Source organism: Alligator mississippiensis, chromosome 1 (assembly GCF_030867095.1).
Source record: "Alligator mississippiensis isolate rAllMis1 chromosome 1, rAllMis1, whole genome shotgun sequence".
NCBI classification, from domain to species: domain Eukaryota; kingdom Metazoa; phylum Chordata; order Crocodylia; family Alligatoridae; genus Alligator; species Alligator mississippiensis.
Window position 1 is genome coordinate 184,116,877 of NC_081824.1, and position 17,460 is coordinate 184,134,336.

Here is a 17,460-nt window from a genome sequence, read left to right on the forward strand (position 1 = left end):
GGATTAATGCAGGCAGAACTTCGTAAGAGGGGAGCCCCAAGGAAATCAAGAAAACTCTCTCTGGCGATGGAAGAATCTGCCCACACAGACCTTACTGGATCAGAATGAGGAATTAATTTGCTTCTAGTGAATGAAGTTAACCAAGAATATAGAGAAGGGACAGGTTGGGACAATAGTTACAGAAATAATGCAGGTGTATTCAGCTAAGTCATTTGCTTATCTTGAATGGTAAGGTAAATGGACACTTCTTCTTTGGTAAGTTAAGTTACTTTGTGCTGGAAATAGGGCTTGATGAGCAGGGGTTTCAGAAGGCATAGGCCAGCATAGTAGAAAGCAGCAGGGACATCAAAGGAGCAGGGGCAGTGAAATTCAGAGAGGTACAAAGTCTCGAAAAGCAGAAGTCTGAATTTGCTATGTGCAGTGAGGAAGAAGCTGTGATGGGGTTAAAATATGCCCAAGGCTAAAGTTCTGAATGGATACTGGCTCTGAATTTCCTATTGAGTCACCTCTCTAATTATATTTGATAGAAAATAAATTAGTCACCACCTGGTGACGTGTTTGTCTGATGATAATTTTAGCACAATTTCTTCAAAATAACTGATGTTTTTAAAACATTTCTTGAAGTGGATTCAAAACTACTCATACCTGTCAACATTTTTTTTTTTTAAGAGCATAAATGCATGGTTTCTTACAATGGTTCATGACACTCCAGATACAGTTCTACATATTTTCCTAAGATAAGAGCCATTGATCCCTCTTTTTAATTCTAAGATATAGTTCTGCAGTATGCTATTGTAGATTTCAGGCAGAATGCCAGTGCTTTCACTGGCAATTATAAATTACATTATCAAAGGTGTAGTCTCTTTTTAAAGTTATCCATCTAACACTATCACAGGGGCTACTTGTAATTTAATAAAGGCATTTTCTTTTTCACTATTGATTTTTGTTTTTGTTTTTTTTTAAGCACAAGGGTGCTCAACTTCTGGCCTAGAGGCCAGATCCAGCTCTGAGCCATATCATCCAGCCTGCAAGGCTCCCATGGGTCCATGGGGAGCAGTGTGCAGCGCAGCTCAGGGATAGATCCTGGCACATGGAACCAGGTGGGGGTGGCACAGGGCCCATACAGCCTGTGGATTGAGCTGCTGGGCCAATACCTTGAGCAACACTGTTTAGCACAATCGGCCAGCATTTATTTTCCTACCATTATTTAACCTTTTTCTTACAATCTATTTGTTGATTGCATTTTAAGGCTAATAACGAGTGAATTATTTTAATAAAGTTATCCTCTTCTGAAGTTCTTTTAGACTTCTTTTAGAGTATGCCTTCAAAAATACTTTATAGCCATTTAGTTTTATGCATCTGTATTTTTTTAATTATTGGAGGTTTCTTTATTGTGTAGTGGTGGAACATGTCAAGAATATATACAAATAATGCCCAAGTAATGTGATTGGCTCATGTGTAAACACCTGTGTGATGCCTGCTTGTTTTCAAACCCAGAGATGCATCTGGGTTTAGATCCACCAAAGGACCTACACATTTTATGGAGGCTTTAGGGTGTCTAAACCAAGGTGCTTAAGTAAAAAATTCAATCCAAAATTCCTTGCTCTTCTGCCATTTGATCCTTTGAAACCCTTAACTTCAGTATTTGAGTCCCTGCATGACTATAAGTTTAGGTGCCTGGAGTTCTACTTCAGTGCATACCCAGAACTGTCCAAGCCTCTGAGCAGCTTTTAAGTCTAATTAATATCTACATGTGACCAGGATCCAAAAACCAGGAGTTCCTCCTCTTAATTCTTTGAGGATCTCCATCTACTAAGTGTGCTCAGAGCATGCCTAACAAATTGATTGAGTTTCCTATAAAATGTATTCCTGACAGTTTTTTTGTTTTTTGTTTTAATACTGCTATAGCAGAAAGTTATGGTTCCCACCTTATTATATAATAGTTTAGGAGTTACAGCATTTACTCCAGAAGTGAGAGACCCGAGTGCACTTTCTTCCTTAGTTTGCAGACGTTTACCCACACGTCCAGCTGCCCAGAATAGTACCTTAAACACCAAGCTATAGGGTAGTCTCTTTTGCATGTGTTGTGTATGGGCGGTGGGGTAGATGGTGGTATTCTCAATTCTTCCCACTGAAACCCTGACACCTGTGCAGGAGAAACTGAGTGCACTGGGCTAGAGAGAGAGAATGTGTGAGCACAAGAAGGACACAGTTCTACTCCTCAACTGGGAGAAAGCTATCTTGGATTTTGTTCCTAATTTGAATTGTCTGAGTTTCCCAACCTTCTTTCTGTCTCTATGCTTAACATCAACATGTGGAAGAAATTCAGGATTTTGTCTCCTATATTACTTTGTTCATTACTTACATGTACATTTTGCTGTTCATTTAAAATTCAGTTGAACTCCATTACATGTATGAAGGCATAGCACCACTGACTGTAATATCATCCAATCCTTTCACATCTCCAGCACTAGATTCATAGATGCTAGGGTCAGAAGGGATCTCAACAGATCATCAAGCCCAACTCCCTGCCTGGGCAGGAAAGAGTGCTGGGGTCAGATGACCCCAGCCAGATGCATATCCAGCCTTCTCTAAAAGACCCCCAGGGTAGGGGAGAGCACCACCTCCCTTGGAAGCCCATTCCAGATTTTGGCCACCTTTACCATGAAGAAGTTTTTCCTGATATCTAGCCTAAATCTGCTCTCTGTCAGTTTGTGACCCTTGATCCTAGTTACCCCAAGAGGTGTCCTGGTAAACGGAGCATCTCCAATGCCTTGCTGCATCCCCCTAATGAATTTGTAGGTGGCCACAAGATCACCTGTCAACCTTCTAAAAAATTAACAAAATTAGGTTGGGTTTGTTTTTTTTTTTTAAAGATAGCTGTTATGAGAAACTATGATAGACTGAAGATCCCTTTTTTGCTGTAGTGTAGATATTTTTGCCTTTTTAAAGCAAGCAATCTATTGGTTGTCCATGATGCCAAACTAAGGGATAAGTACAGTCAATTTCTGTGAAATTTTAGGATGGCTTATGAGTTTTACATAATGGTTCCAGTATGAAAATGTTCCTTTCAATTCAAATACTCCAGACTTTCACTGGACATAGTTCTTAGGAAACATTTTTCTTTTGCTTCTCTGTATTCTTAGATTTTTTTTTCATTTTATCTTATTTATTAGGGTTAATAATTTTATTGGGGCTGATTTCTTACTGCAGATCAGAGAGAGAACATTTTGCATAATAGAATTATGCAATAATTATTATATAATAATTATTTTGCATAATCGTGGAGCACTTTGCCTGGCTGTATGAGCATTCATGGTCATCTGGCCAGGTGCTGGGGGATTGGAAACTGGTTAATGTGGTCCCAATTTTCAAGAAAGGGAGGAAGGAGGACCCAAGTAACTGTAGGCCTGTAAGCTTCACCTTGCTCCTCGGGAAGATCTTGGAGAGAATCATCAAGGAGCACATCTGTGGGGGGCCAGCAGGGAAGATCATGCTCAGGGGCAATCAGCATAGGTTCATCAAAGGCAGGTCCTGCCAGACCAACCCGATTGCCTTTTATGACCAAGTAACTAAATCCTTGGATGATGGTGTCACCGTGGATGTAGTCTTTTTAGACTTTAAGAAGCCCTTTGATACTGTCTCTCACCCCATCCTCATCAATAAATTAAGTGACTGTGACATTGATGCCTACACAGTTGGATGGGTAAAAACATTGGCTGATGGGGTGCACCCAGAGAGTAGTGGTGGATGGGTTGTACTCAACCTGGTGAGATGTGAGCAGTGGGGTCCCCCAGGGCTCAGTCTTTGGGTCCGCACTGTTTAACGTCTTCATCAGCGACTTGGATGAGGGGGTGGAAAGCATGCTGTCCAAGTTTGCTGATGACACTAAGATGTGGGGTGAGGTGGACACACTTGAAGGGAGAGAGAGGCTGCAACTAGGTATAGACAGACCAGAAAAGTGGGCAGATGAGAATAGGATGGGGTTCAACGTAGACAAATGCAGGGTGCTGCACCTTGGGAGAAGGAATCCACAGCATACGTACAGGCTGGGGAGTTCCCCTCTTGAAAGCACAGAGGCAGAAAGGGATCTTGGAGTCATTATTGACTCCAAGATGAACAGGAGCCGCCAATGCCAGACCGCAGCCAGCAAGGCCAGCCATACCTTGTCATGCATCCAAAGATGCATCTCAAGCTGGTCCAGAGAAGTGATACTCCCTCTCTGTGACTTTGGTCAGGCTGCAGTTGGAGTACTGTGTCTAGTACTGGAAACTGCACTTCAAAAGGGATGTGGCCAGCCTGGAGAGGGTTCAGAGGAGGGCCACCCGCTTGGTGAGAGGGCAGCAGGACAGGCCCTACGAGGAGAGACTGAAGGACCTGAACTTGTTCAGCCTCAGCAAGAGGAGGCTGAGGGGGGACCTGGTGGCTGCCTACAAACTCATCAGGGGAGATCAACAGCAAATAGGTAGAGCCCTTTTCTCCCCAGCACCACCTGGGGTGACAAGGAACAATGGTAATAAGCTGATGGAGAATAGGTTTAGGTTAGAGATCAGAAGGCAATATTTTACAGTTAGGGTGGCCAAGATCTGGAACCGACTTCCCAGGGAAGTGGTCCTCGCCCCTACCTTGGGCAAATTGAAGAGGAGGTTGGACGATCACCTGTCTGGGGTCTTGTGAACCCAGCATTCATTCCTGCCTGTGTTAGGGGGTCAGGCTAGGTGATCTGTTCAGGTCCCTCCTGACCCTAGCTACTGTGAAACTATAAGTCTATTTTTGGACCCCCTAGCAATCTAGTGCCATTGCCAGCTCTTCCAAGAACCTAGGAGACAGCTGTTGAAAATGACTTAATTTTCTGCTTCTCCTTTTGAAATGCTGGGAGTGGGTGATTATGTGATGATAATATTAACAGGCACTTTTTCCCCTCTCACATGCATGCACACCATTTTTTGGGGAATGTGTCACCTTAGAATAGGAATAATACTAGAAACATGGCATAGAGGGTTCTTTATAGATTTTTTTTTTTAGTATTTACTAATGATACCAGTTGAAGAGTCTCTGTGCCAAATAAGTATGTGCAATTGTCTGTCCCTATGTGTTTATACCTAAGTTTGTTGGCAGGATACAATTTGGTGATTCAGTAGATGGCACACAAGCCTTTGATTCAAAAGCTCAAAATGTCAGAATGATTCCAAGGGGACACTTTTATGAGACTTGCCATCTTTTAGATATTGTGGTCTTGTCCACCAGTGTCCTGGACAGATTCCATTGTGGAAAAGGATGCTCCATCTGCCTAAATCTTCCTCTTGCATTTTAAAGTAAGTATTCCTAACTTTGTGCCCCCTCCCCTCCCAGTTAAAGAAGTATGGATCTATCTAGACAGACTAAACAAGATAAGTTAAAGACCATCTTGTGGAGTTTTCATTATTCTCGCATCTGCTCTAGAAACAGCTTTGTAGCAGGTGAATTCAAGGGGTTGCTGGGTATACCATGCTTTTGAGGTTTCTGAGAGAACCTGCCACATAAGCTGTGGCAGAGACGCATTTCCTAGCTTTTCTTGCGTCCTACGGTAACTGTGGAAAGAGAAATAGAACTGAGCTGACCTAACCCTTCTCATCATTTTGCTTGAAGAGATGGATGCTAAAAAGCATCCAGCAGGGGGAGTAAGTGATACAAACCCGGTTCCCTCCCCCTAATACTCCCTCAAGCTTTTGCAACCGCCAGTGGTTGAGGAGCAGGTGCTTTCTAGCGGTGTTGGTTGTAGCCGTGTTGGTCTAAGGACATAGGCAGGCAAGGCTTTTTGGGTAGATGTGAGATCTTTTCTGGGGGTAGCACTTTGCAAAAGGCATCCTTTTAGAGACTGAGGGTGTAGGTTGCAGCCCTGTTGGTCTACCGACACAGGCAAACAAGGTTCTTCGGGCAGCTGTGATATCTCTTATGAAACCAACTCAATGTTGGAAAAATTGTTCTTTGCAAGATTTTGGGCGCAAACACCCTTCTTGGATAAATCTGATATCTATTAGACCAACGAAATAGATGAAAAAAATAGTTCTTTGCAAGATTTTGGGTACAAACACCTTTTTTCAGGCACCGTGGGAGTCGCAGCTTGAGGTGGGACATGCCTGCCCCGGAGGAAAGCCAGGGGGAAGAGGGGAAGGAGGAGAGAAGGAAGGGTGAAAGGAGAGGGAAGGCAGAAAGGGGGAAGAGGAGAGGGAGGGAAGGAAGAATGGGAAGAGGGGAAAGAGAAGCGGAAGGAGAAGGAAAGGAAAAGAAGAGAGTGAAGAGGAGGGAGGGAGAGAAGGAAGGAGGAAGGGGAAGAGAAGAGAGTAAAGGAGGGCAGAGTGGAAGGAGAAGGGATGGAAGAAGAGAGGAGGAAGGGAAGAAGAAAGGGAGGGAGGGCAGGAGGCAGGAAAGAGGAGGTAGGGAAGGTAGAGAAGAAGGGGAATAAGAGAAGATGGAAGACGGGGGTGAAGAGGGAAGGGGGAGGGGAATGGGGAAGCGGGAGGGTGAAGAGGGCAAAGAGGGGGAGGGAAGGAGAGGGGAAGGGGCTTCCTAGCTCCTGCTCGTAGCGCTGGGCCAACCCAGGCCCATGCCCTCGTCACTTCATGCCCCCCTGTCCCTCCTTGCCCCCGCCTCCCGGCCGGGCCGAGAGAAGCCCAGAGGCGGGCTCTCCCCTCCCTGCAGCCGGCCGCTCGCCCGGCTCGGGGCGGAAGGCGGCGCTGGGGCAGGCGGAGCGCCCGGCCCGGCCCGGCCCGGCCCCGCCCCGCCCCGCTCGCGACAGGCGGGATATAAGCGGCGAGGGGCGCGGGCGCGGGCGGCGGCGATATGGGGCGCTACTCGGGGCAGACGTGCCGGCTGCTGGCGCTGCTGGTGCTGACGGCCGGCTTCTTTGCGGCCGAGCTGGTGTCGGGCTACGTGGGCAACTCCATCGCGCTGGTGTCGGACGCCTTCAACATGCTGTCCGACCTGCTGTCGCTGTGCGTGGGGCTGGCCACGGGCCGCCTGGCTCGCCGCCGCCGCCGGGGCCCCCGCGCCACCTACGGCTACAGCCGCGCCGAGGCGCTGGGCGCGCTCAGCAACGCTGTGTTCCTCGCGGCGCTCTGCTTCACGCTGCTGGTGGAGGCTGTGCTGCGCCTGGCCCGCCCCGAGCGCATCGGCGCCGCCCGCCTCGTGCTTGTGGTGGGCGCGCTCGGGCTGGCCGTCAACCTGCTCGCGCTGCTCGTCTTCCAGGACTGGGCCGCCTGCGCCGCCGCCTGCTGCTGCTGCCGCCGCCCGCCGCCCGCTGCCGCAGCAGGTGCCTCTCGGTTGCATCCTGCCTCCCGCCGCCGCTCCCCCTCCCCTCTTTCCCCGCTTCACCCCCCCTTTCCCTTGCCTCTCCCTCTCTTTCCCCCTTCACTTTCCCTCTTTCCCCTTCTTCCCTCCCCCTTTCCTCCTTTCCCCTCTTCATCCTCTCCTTCCTCTTCCTTCCCCTTCTCCCTTCCTTCCCTCCCTCTCCTCTTTCCCTGCTTCGCTGTCCTTTACTCCTTCTCCGTCTATTTCCTTCTTTCCTGCTCTACCTCCCTCTTTCCCCTCTTCACCTTCTTCTTCCATCCTTCTTCCCCCTCTCCATCCCTCCTTCCTCTCCTCTTCACTCTCTTCTTCTCCTTTCCCTCTCCTTCCTCCTCTTTTTCCCCCCCCTCTTCCTCTTTTTCCTTCCCTCCCTCCCTCTCTTCCGTCCCTCTTTCCCTCCCCTTCCACTTCCTTCCTCCCTCTCTCTCTGTCTCTTCCCTCCTCTCTCCCCTCTCCCTTCCCCTCCGCTTTGGCTCTGCATCCTCCATCCTTCTTGTTCCTTTGCATCCCAGTGCTTTGGGATTTCTGGTCCTTCCTTAGTAAAGAAGGACTGATTAAAAAATAAATAACTATTATGTGGCATAAAGGTGCCCTCTGAGTGTAGGCCATTCCTTAGAAAAGGAGGAGGCGATTTTTAAAAATAAAGGTAATAAGTACATGAGTGGCAAGGGTGTCTTTGGTTGATACCTTTTCTTGATCAACTGTGTAGTTGGGATTGAGTTAGGTAAGCTTTTAAATACAAGGCACCGCATCCTCTCATCTTGCAGTGCTTCAGTTTAGAGTCCGTGCTGACACCTGCCGCACTTCAGGCTTGTCTTTTATACTGGGCTTGATGTCTGTAGTGGGCCAGGGGAGAAGGGATGATGGTTCAAAAGGTGGTAGCCAGACACTGCCTGATTTTTCCTTTTTCTCTCTCTCTGGGGTTTAAATGTGTTTTGTTTTTCCCCCATTGAAATAAGTTGGTTTTGAGAAGATCGATGTTTTTTCTGTTTGTAGAACTTATACACAACACAGCGTTTCTTCTTTGAATGCAGGTGATTCAGTGAGCAACGAGAAAGAGATTGAGGAGGGGGAGACAAAGAAAAAAGAGAAAAAGTCTGCAGCCCTGAACATCAGAGGTACGGTGATGAAAAACCTCTCTCTCTCTCTTTTAAACAAGGCTGGTCAAATTTTTCTTGACATCATTTTTTGAGGAATTCTTCTCAGAATTCCAGTGAAAATTTAAGGAGAATATTAGGATGGTTTTAATAATTTTGGTCCATCTAAGTGCACTTTTGGCCAGGTCTTCAACTGGTGTGAAGTCATTGATACCTTGGCATCAGTTGGTGCTCATCTACACCATTTGAGGACCCAGCCCGTGTGTGTGTGTGTGTGTGTTTGCACTTACATATTTAGTTTAACTCTTGTGCATTTGAAAGTAGGCAGGGTAGGCTCCTTTTTACTAACTTTAAATAACTAAAGGATCTTTTTTCCTCCTCTTTGGCACTTGCCTGAACCTCTATAGATTGACCATCTTCAGTGGCCTTCCACAGATAGAGCAGTTTCATGTGGTGATACTGGAGCAGGACCTAGCAAGCTCTTCCTTTAAGGAACCTAAGGGGGAGAAAAATAAGTTACGGCTGTGTGACACTTTGATGTCATCATCTGAGTTTTATATAGTGAAACTTAATATTCCATAAAACCATATATTACAGTAAGCAACAAAAAACAATAAACAGGAAGTTTTCCTTCCTGAGATCATTTTCTGTGTTCTTATATGCAAGTATTATTGCCTTGCCTTTCCACATATAGGGCTCAGAGCTGGCAGGGCTCAATAGCAAAGGCAGTGTTCTTGGACTGAGTTCAGTTTAGTGTATTATGTCACTGAAAAGTGAACAGTAAGCAGAGAGTGTTAATGGGTGTCAAAGGGAGCTATGCATAATCATCCTAGTCCAGAGGGAAGGATTAAGCAGATGTCTTCCAGCAGCAAACCACTTTTGAGAGTGGTTTTAAAGCATATTTTTCAAAGGAGATGCATTCTTTTATTCTAGACCCACAAATCAAACAGAACGATATTAACAACTAAATTTGTCACAGCCCTGCTTTGCGACTGTTAACATAGGCTGAAAGTGCCAGCTTGGGTGGGAGAGATTGTTAGAAAGTCCAGTTGGCTTGCCAGTGGTAAGATGAAAGGAGGAAAAAAAGTTTAGCTAGCCAAAAAGGGAAAATCAAAAGTTCTAAGGTCTCTGCACAAGCACAGTAATATCATGTCCTCAGTTTAATTCTTAGAGGTGACTGGGAAGTGTGTAACAGGTCTCTTTTGAAACATACAGCCTTTTCTCATTCTGTTTCTTTTCTGTTTCTGTATTGATGGAAATATGTGGAAGAATGGTATAGGGTGTTCTCTGGAACTTAGATTACTACAAACTCATACAAAAGAGTTGATCTTGAACTTCAATATTTTTACCTGGATCTACTTCACAACGCAAAGAAAAAAGAAGCTAACCTCAACAGTGACGTATACTTTCTCCTAATTTCTACCTATTTCCATTCTCACTGACATTTTGTCACACTTTTAGCTTTTCTCTTTCCTTGGAGTTGCAACAGCAGAGACTCCCTCTGCCTGAAGAAGGGTGATTGCACCTGAAATCTTGCTAAGAACTTTTTTCCAACTACTCAGTTGGTCTAATAAAAAATATCACATCTACTCAAAGAACCTTGCTTACCTGGATCTAAACATTTTCTAAATTGAGACGGCTAATGGACTGTGTGCCTGTATGTGTCAGTGCTTATGCCCATCCCTTTATCATTTCTATTTAGAGACATTTCCTTCCCTCCAAAAGTGTGTATTTAACTTTATTGCTGTTTATTTATTTTAGAGTTCAGCAAAATCATAAAACTGCTGACAAAAGAAAAAAAAATAAGCCAGCTACTTATGACAGAAATGGGCTACGTGCCTTGCTTATCCACTTAGTAAAACTGATTATTATTCATGGTCATAACATAATTGATCAATGCCCTTTTGTAGGTGTGCCAGGTTCTCAGTAAAGAGCAGGTAGATAACCACATACATTGCTGTGCTTTGAAATGCTATCTTTTTTTGTAGAAGAGAAGCCTATGTTGAAGGCTGTTGTACAGCCTAAACACTTAACATAGCCAATTTACACAGCCATACTGTTGTTCGAACTTTCATTATTTCCTTTCTTTTTTATCTTGAGCAGATGAAAGCTTTGTATATGTTCATAGCATTTAACTTCTTAAATGCCAAAAGTCTGTAACAATTAATTGGGGGTTTTTTCCTCCCAGATTGTACATTCATTGTCAATGTTCTCTATTTCAGGTGTTCTTTTACATGTTATGGGAGATGCACTTGGATCGGTGGTTGTGGTAGTTACTGCTACCATATTTTATGTGCTTCCCCTGGATGCTAACGCTCCATGTAACTGGCAGTGTTACATTGATCCAAGCCTGACAGTCGTCATGGTGTTCATCGTTTTGTCATCTGCCTTCCCACTTATCAAAGAGACCTCCACTATTTTGCTGCAGATGGTTCCCAAAGGTGTTAATATGCAAGTCCTTAGTAAGTCCATTTTTTATTAATTTTTATTGGTTTTTTTTTTGTTTTTGTTTTTTTGTTTTTTTAGTACACTTTAATGCTAGTTATTTCTGGAATGACATACTTGGATTATATACTCCTAACAGCTCTAAATGCTCAAAAACTGTGAGAAATGGAGTCACATGCCTGTGTCCTAGCAACATGACTCAAATCTCTGCGGATTAGTTAAAGCGTGTATTTTGAGAATGTGGCACTCCAACAATACATAGAAAATACCAGTCCTTGAGCTGTTAACATTTTGTGTGGCGTGCTTGTTCAGAAAACAATGCTAAATTATATTAGTACTTCCCACATGCCCTCTGTTATTTCAGAGTAGCATTGATTTAATTAATTTTGTCATTCTTGGGCACGATAATGATTCAGTAACTTTGGGATTACTTTTAGTTTTTGATTTCCTGTATCCTCAGAGCTGAGCAAAATAGAAGACGGGGTCACTGGTCCAAAGTGATTTACGCTAACAGAGATTCTACCAAGTGCTGAGTAACTGCTGGGAGGGATTGGAGTGACCCTAGATGCATTGAAACCAGTAGGAAATGAGGGGACTTCCGAAGGATTGGTGCAGGCTCTGGAAGATCAGGAGAAAGTGAAGTCAGCAAGGAAGGAGTATAGCTGTATTATACACAGTTACTTATAAAGTATGATGCACTTAGGTAGAAGAGCACTAATGGGTGTCCTTTCTCTTGTATTTGGGGCTGCCGTTTTTAAATAGCATTCTTAATGACAATCAGGAACTGGTGCTTGGCCCCTCCTCTAACTTTCCTAATTATTTTCTCTTATGTTTTCTAGCAAACAAGTTAGCTGATGTGCCAGGGGTTAGCAGCCTTCATGAGGTGCATGTCTGGGAACTTGCAGGTGGGAAGAATGTTGCTACCCTTCACGTCAAGTGCCAAGCCCCTTCTGATTACCAGGATGCTTCTTATAACATACGGAAGGTTTTTCATGAAGCAGGGATCCATTCTGTGACCATCCAACCAGAATACATTGGCCACAAGAGCTCTGAGCTAATGTGCAGCTCACCCTGTATCTCTAAAGCTTGTGCTTCTCAGCTATGTTGCATACAGCAGGAAACAACGCTTACCCATGCTAATGGGAGTGTTGAGAAAAATGACGGTCTTCCCCCAGCACTATCTGAAGACAATAGTTTTAATAAAAATGATGTAGAAATTTCTATTGGGTCTACATTAGCAGATGAGAGCATTAACAATATGAAAAATTGTAACAAATCAGGAGATGATACATCAATCATAAGTAGTACACGATTTTAAACAGTTTGTTTTATACTTGGTAATCTCTTTATAGAACAAAGTCTCATGGCTGAAATGTAAGCGGCCATTGGTTGTAACTGAAGTCTATGTTGGAAAAGCTGTCTGTGCTGTAGCTGTAAACCAAAACATGTAAAAACCATGCGTCTGAAATGAAGATTTATCTTCATGAAGACTTTTGCATTCACCTAAGATTGTTCTAAAGCAATGTAACAGTGATTCCTTGACCTAACTAGATGGGAATTTGTATTTTTAGTGTGTATCAGTTGTTTTGCAGTCTAGGTTGGTGCTTACAGTTTATGACCAATGGCACTGGGATTTAAACTCTGGTCTCTTTACATAATTGGGCTGCTCACTGAAAACTTTCTAGTGAGTCGATGATTGTACTAGACTGAAGCACTGCATCTTCATAAAGGAATTTAATATATATATTTTCACTAGTTCGCAGAACTCTGTTTACATAGTCAGGATTTCTCAGCTGTAACAGTAACTTTTGTGCTTTTGAACTATGGACCTGTGAATTAAATCAGGGTGTCTGAAAATGTGGAGCATACACTCAGGACTGTTTGACTTGCATTATTTTCTGGATTGATGCATATATTTAGGGAATGGAGCAAAAGTGGATTTGTTGCTTCTTTAATAATAATATGTGAATGTCAGTGTACTTAATTCTGATTAGACTAAAGAGTACATGGTCTCTCAAAGCATATGACCGCTTGTTCATTAACACCGTATAGGATTGTATCTACTCTAGTAAGTGAAAATGCAGACATTCATCCAGTTAGTTCTGTCTTGTTCACCTGTTTGATTATAAAACCCAATTTCTTTTGCCAGCAGCCATTATAACAGCCACAGTGAATCTAATGAATTGAGTTATGTGGGAGTGACAGTGATTATTTTTTTTTGCGGGGAGAGGGCAAATAACATAGTTATTGTCGTTCATACTAAATAAATAAGCTAAAGTGCCACTTCACGGATAGTTAAGATTCTGCAATTCTGTTCTGTCTATCAATAAGACACAGTTTAACATTGAGTTTATTCAGGTGGTCCCTTAAAATTTGGTTTGCAATTTTTATGCTTAAAAGGAGCTTTTTAATCTTTTCAAAGTTTATTCCCATGGTTTTATTCTCATAATCTGGTTTGAATTTTTTTTTTCAAGTTTTCAAGCCCTCCTCCCCCCAGCTTCAGCTTACCATAGAGGTATATTTTCAAAATGTTGTATTACAAGCACAGTTTCTGTTATTGCTAGAAAATATACTCACCATTCTAGTTATATTTTTGGAATTCATTTCAAGGTGCTTTGAGGAAAACAAATGCCTCCTCAGCGTTGGAATTAGGTCAGGCTTGAGCTCAGTCCGTCTCAGAAAGATCACTAGTACTCACCCACCCTCACTGAGTTCGAGATTTGAGCTTGCCAGGTTAGGCAGATCAACTTTACCAGTGCTCATGATCAGACAGAATCTTTAAAATGTGTTTTCTGCCAAAAGCAGCCTTCAACAGTCTGCTCAGCCTGGGTAAATTGTGTTTGGCATCTCCTATTTCAGAATCAGGGTGAGCAAGGAGGTTTTGTGCCTGGGGTGCTAAGTTTTCAGGACCTGCTAGCAAGGCAGGCTTAGAAGTAGCATAAATATACTTAAATATGGGCAACTGTAGTCCCTTAAAATATTCTTAAGGGTAAGATTTAATAAACTTACAGCAGGACTTCTGAATGTTTGAGGAATTACATTTTCTAAAAAAAAGCTATTGCATTGAGTATGGAAAATAATACACAGCTTATATCATTATTTACCCTTCGAACAACAGCTTTGGCTTCATGGGTAAATTAGATATATTTTATTATTGTCCAGTATAGGTTTTTATTAAATACATTAAATGGCATATCGATATCATTCTCTTGCAGTCTTTTGTACCTGAAAATCCCATTGATGTCAGTGGCAGTCCTGGTTGTTTGAAAGGAAGGATGTATACTTGTTGTATGAACCAATGTAAGCCAGGAAGCATTAACTTCTTATACTGCTCTGCCTTTTAAAAATATGGCATGAAATACAACAACCCTTGCTTCCACTGTTTTTTTTTTTTTTTTTTTTTTTTTTGTACAACTGTGGTGATGTTCAAATGTAGTTTCTTTTATTTCTCAATAATCTATTTATATTTTCTTTCAAGAATTAAAAAAAGAAAAGAAAATCTTTCCCCCTGAATAGTAAGTAGCTATATGATAGCACATTTAAAAAAATGGGCCTTCACATTTATGCCCTTGTGTTTTTAAGTCAGGTTACCAAGTCCTTCTATTCAGTCTGAAAGATTGGTTGTCAGTATTTACTCTGGGATTACAGAAAATGAATAAATATATATTGTGTTAATATTCAGTTATTTGCACCATCTTTTTCATTCCTCCTTGAATGTCTGATAAAGCAGAGGTTACTTAAAGTAGCCTGAATCTATAATGTTAAAGTATTGTAACATGAATGTATGTTGAAACAATTCTATCCAGTTTGTTGGTGTCTCTGGTTGAACATATTGGATCTGTGACCTGTGACTTAATAAAGCACCACCAGGGATTATGGAAATCTTCGGGTACAGAAAACAAATGTCTTTGGCTCTTGCTAAATTCAAATGTGCTTAAATTACTTTTAAGGAAAAAAACCCTCCCATATCATTGTAAGGATGAATCTTGCTTTCTCTTGAAAGGGATCCTGAGAATTTTTGTGTAGTAGCAGGACTAGGAAACTTGTAAGATCAGTTCCCTACCTTCGTCTGAGCATCTTGCTACATCATACTTTGCATCTCCAAGTACTCCTAAATCCCTTTCAAAACTGCTTGCTCCTTTTCTGCTTTCTAGGTTGTTTCATTCAACCCATGAAGTATTTATTTGGTGTGAACTGATTTCTTCTTAGATTTCAGCAATGTCTTTTCTAATTCTCTTCACATGCATTTTACTCTCTTAAAAATATGCAATGACTCCTTTAAAATATACCATTATATTTGACTAGTTTACTCATCCTAAACCATAGAACCTTTCTGGAGTCTTATTCAATTTTGACCCTTGAGGTTTGGTTTTGTTTGTGTTAGAACTCATTTCATTTTCTTTTCTCTAGTCAGTTGTATAACATCTGTTTTTTCTTCCAGGTCCCTGTGATATGTATTGTCATCCTCCCCTCTTCTTACTACCCCAATTCTGTAGCAGGGTGTCACCTGCACCTGTCCTGCTTTTCTTCCTTTTTGTTAGCCATTGTTCCCAGTGGTGAACAAAATCTGTTACAATAATATCAGTGGCATTCAACCAATCATCTGTTTCTTCCCTCCCACATAGTCCACTGATTTCAGCTCATAAGCACTTTCTGAATTTGATATCTTTATCCAATTAACCAGCTGACTTCTGTACCATATTTGCTGGTCTTGCAAATTAGTCTTCTGGGCCAAGATCCTCCTCTGGAAAAGATTTGATTAGCTAATTGACTTGAATAGAAATTGACAGATTTATACTGGTTTAAGATCAACTCTTTATATGTTGTGTTTCCATGTGAATTCTAGCTCACTGTCAGTTTTCTATATGGTGTCATTTCTTGATCTGAAATATATTTTTCTTTCTCCTTTATTTCTGTATCTCCATTTCTGCCATCCTGCCCTTACTCTTTTTTTTGTAAAAGTCAGAGAGAATTGTTAACTCATTCTTAACAGTACTCTTCCATCTTACTCAATTTTCAGCTGAGCTATGAGCTCCAGGGCAATACATACTGGCCTTTATAATCATGTTTCATTCCTCTGCTTTTGATATTTTGTTGTTTTTTGCTTTTGGAGACACAACTTTGTTTAGCTTTCCAGCCCTCCTTGCTACCAATTTCACATCTTGCAGATGCCTCTTTCAAGCCCTAATTTAATTTTTGTTCTCTCTCATTCATTCAAATATACTACTTCTTGGTTTTTTTCCCTTTCTCTGGATTGCTAGATGACAAACATAGCTATAGCAAATTTGTTTCTGAACATTTTAAATTCTCCCTGTGCTATCATGTCCTCTTGTATTTCTTTTCTCTTCTGGAGCATTATCTTAGTTGCAAGTAGACCTTTGGATAGCACTTATTAAAATGATTACATTTGATTAGCATTTGGATACGATGTGCCAGTAGATTTGAGTCCATAATTCCACTGGAGTGAAATTTACCACTTGAGGCCTATTAAATCCTTAAGCCCCTTTTAAGACACATACATGGTATTTTCAAGTATTGCATAGGCTGTTTTCGGTTCCCTTTGCACAGGGATGAATTCTAGTCTGAGATGAATAGATGTGTCATATTCATTCAGTTAAGCCATTTAGACCAAAAATCTAGTTCGTAAGCATGAGAGAGTGCCATTAAATCAGTGAAGTTACACAGGGTGTTACTGCAAGGCAGAATTTTATGATTAATTTGGGGGGAGGAGAAATTTCACAGAAAGTTTATCAAAATGTTCTGAAGATTTCTATAGCCCCTTACTTGACTGTGCTATGTGAATTGTATGCCCTGTCTGGTGGATGCACTTGTAAATATTTGGACTGTGATGCCTTATATGAGCACTTCACTATATTGAGGTTTTGTTACACTTATGGAGTTACGTTGCTTAACATTTTGTTGTCTTAACTACAGCATGTGATTTGAATAATGTGCTAGAACTTAATTTCCTTGATCATTCCCCGAGTTATAAATTTTCTCTGGTTTTATTAACTATCAGTGAAAAATTAGTTAACAGTTTATGTACATTTATATTTTTTGAAGTAAAGAAAGTTAAACGGTGCCACGAATTAAATGTATTTTTAAATAAAAACCTGTTGTACTGTGCTTGATGAGTATTAGAAAATGGATACCAGATCACTTTGTGAAGTTCTTTTAACTAATTTCCTTGATTAGGGACTGATTCTCAGCTAGGGATATGTTGACTTCTTCAGAAGTCTTACCTATGTCAAAAGTCTTGCCTATGGACTCAAAGCAACCAAACTTCCAAATGTTCTAAGCACTCAGCAGCTCTTGCTGAAAAATGGGTGAGATGCTGGGTGTTTGACTATATGTCCCATTGTTGTTTATCTGCAGCCACTCAAGATGATTTTGGAGTGAGTTTAGAGCTCATGAGACTGAGGTGCTAAACAGTGGAACTGGTTAGAGCCAAGCATGGTGTATGCAGAATGCTGATGCTGTATTAAGCATCACTGTGTACCTCTGTCAGTTGATCTCTCTTGTTAGTGTCTAGCTTCTGCTGTGCCACTCTTCTGATTTCTGCAGTGGTTTTGCAGTGCAGATCTGCTCAAGG

The 17,460-nt window shown here is 42.0% G+C and overlaps 1 protein-coding gene across 1 annotated transcript in view; it reads left to right on the top strand.

The window, feature by feature from the left end:
• SLC30A10 (solute carrier family 30 member 10) overlaps positions 1 to 16,980 on the top strand; it is a 29,215-nt gene extending 12,235 nt beyond the window's left edge. Inside the window, exons 2-4 of the mRNA XM_059717749.1 lie at positions 8,361 to 8,444; positions 10,646 to 10,885; positions 11,708 to 16,980. Coding sequence (XP_059573732.1) covers positions 8,361 to 8,444; positions 10,646 to 10,885; positions 11,708 to 12,186 — 803 coding nt within the window. The 3' untranslated portion in view covers positions 12,187 to 16,980. The remainder of the gene's footprint in view (positions 1 to 8,360; positions 8,445 to 10,645; positions 10,886 to 11,707) is intronic.
• Positions 16,981 to 17,460: the final 480 nt, after the last annotated feature.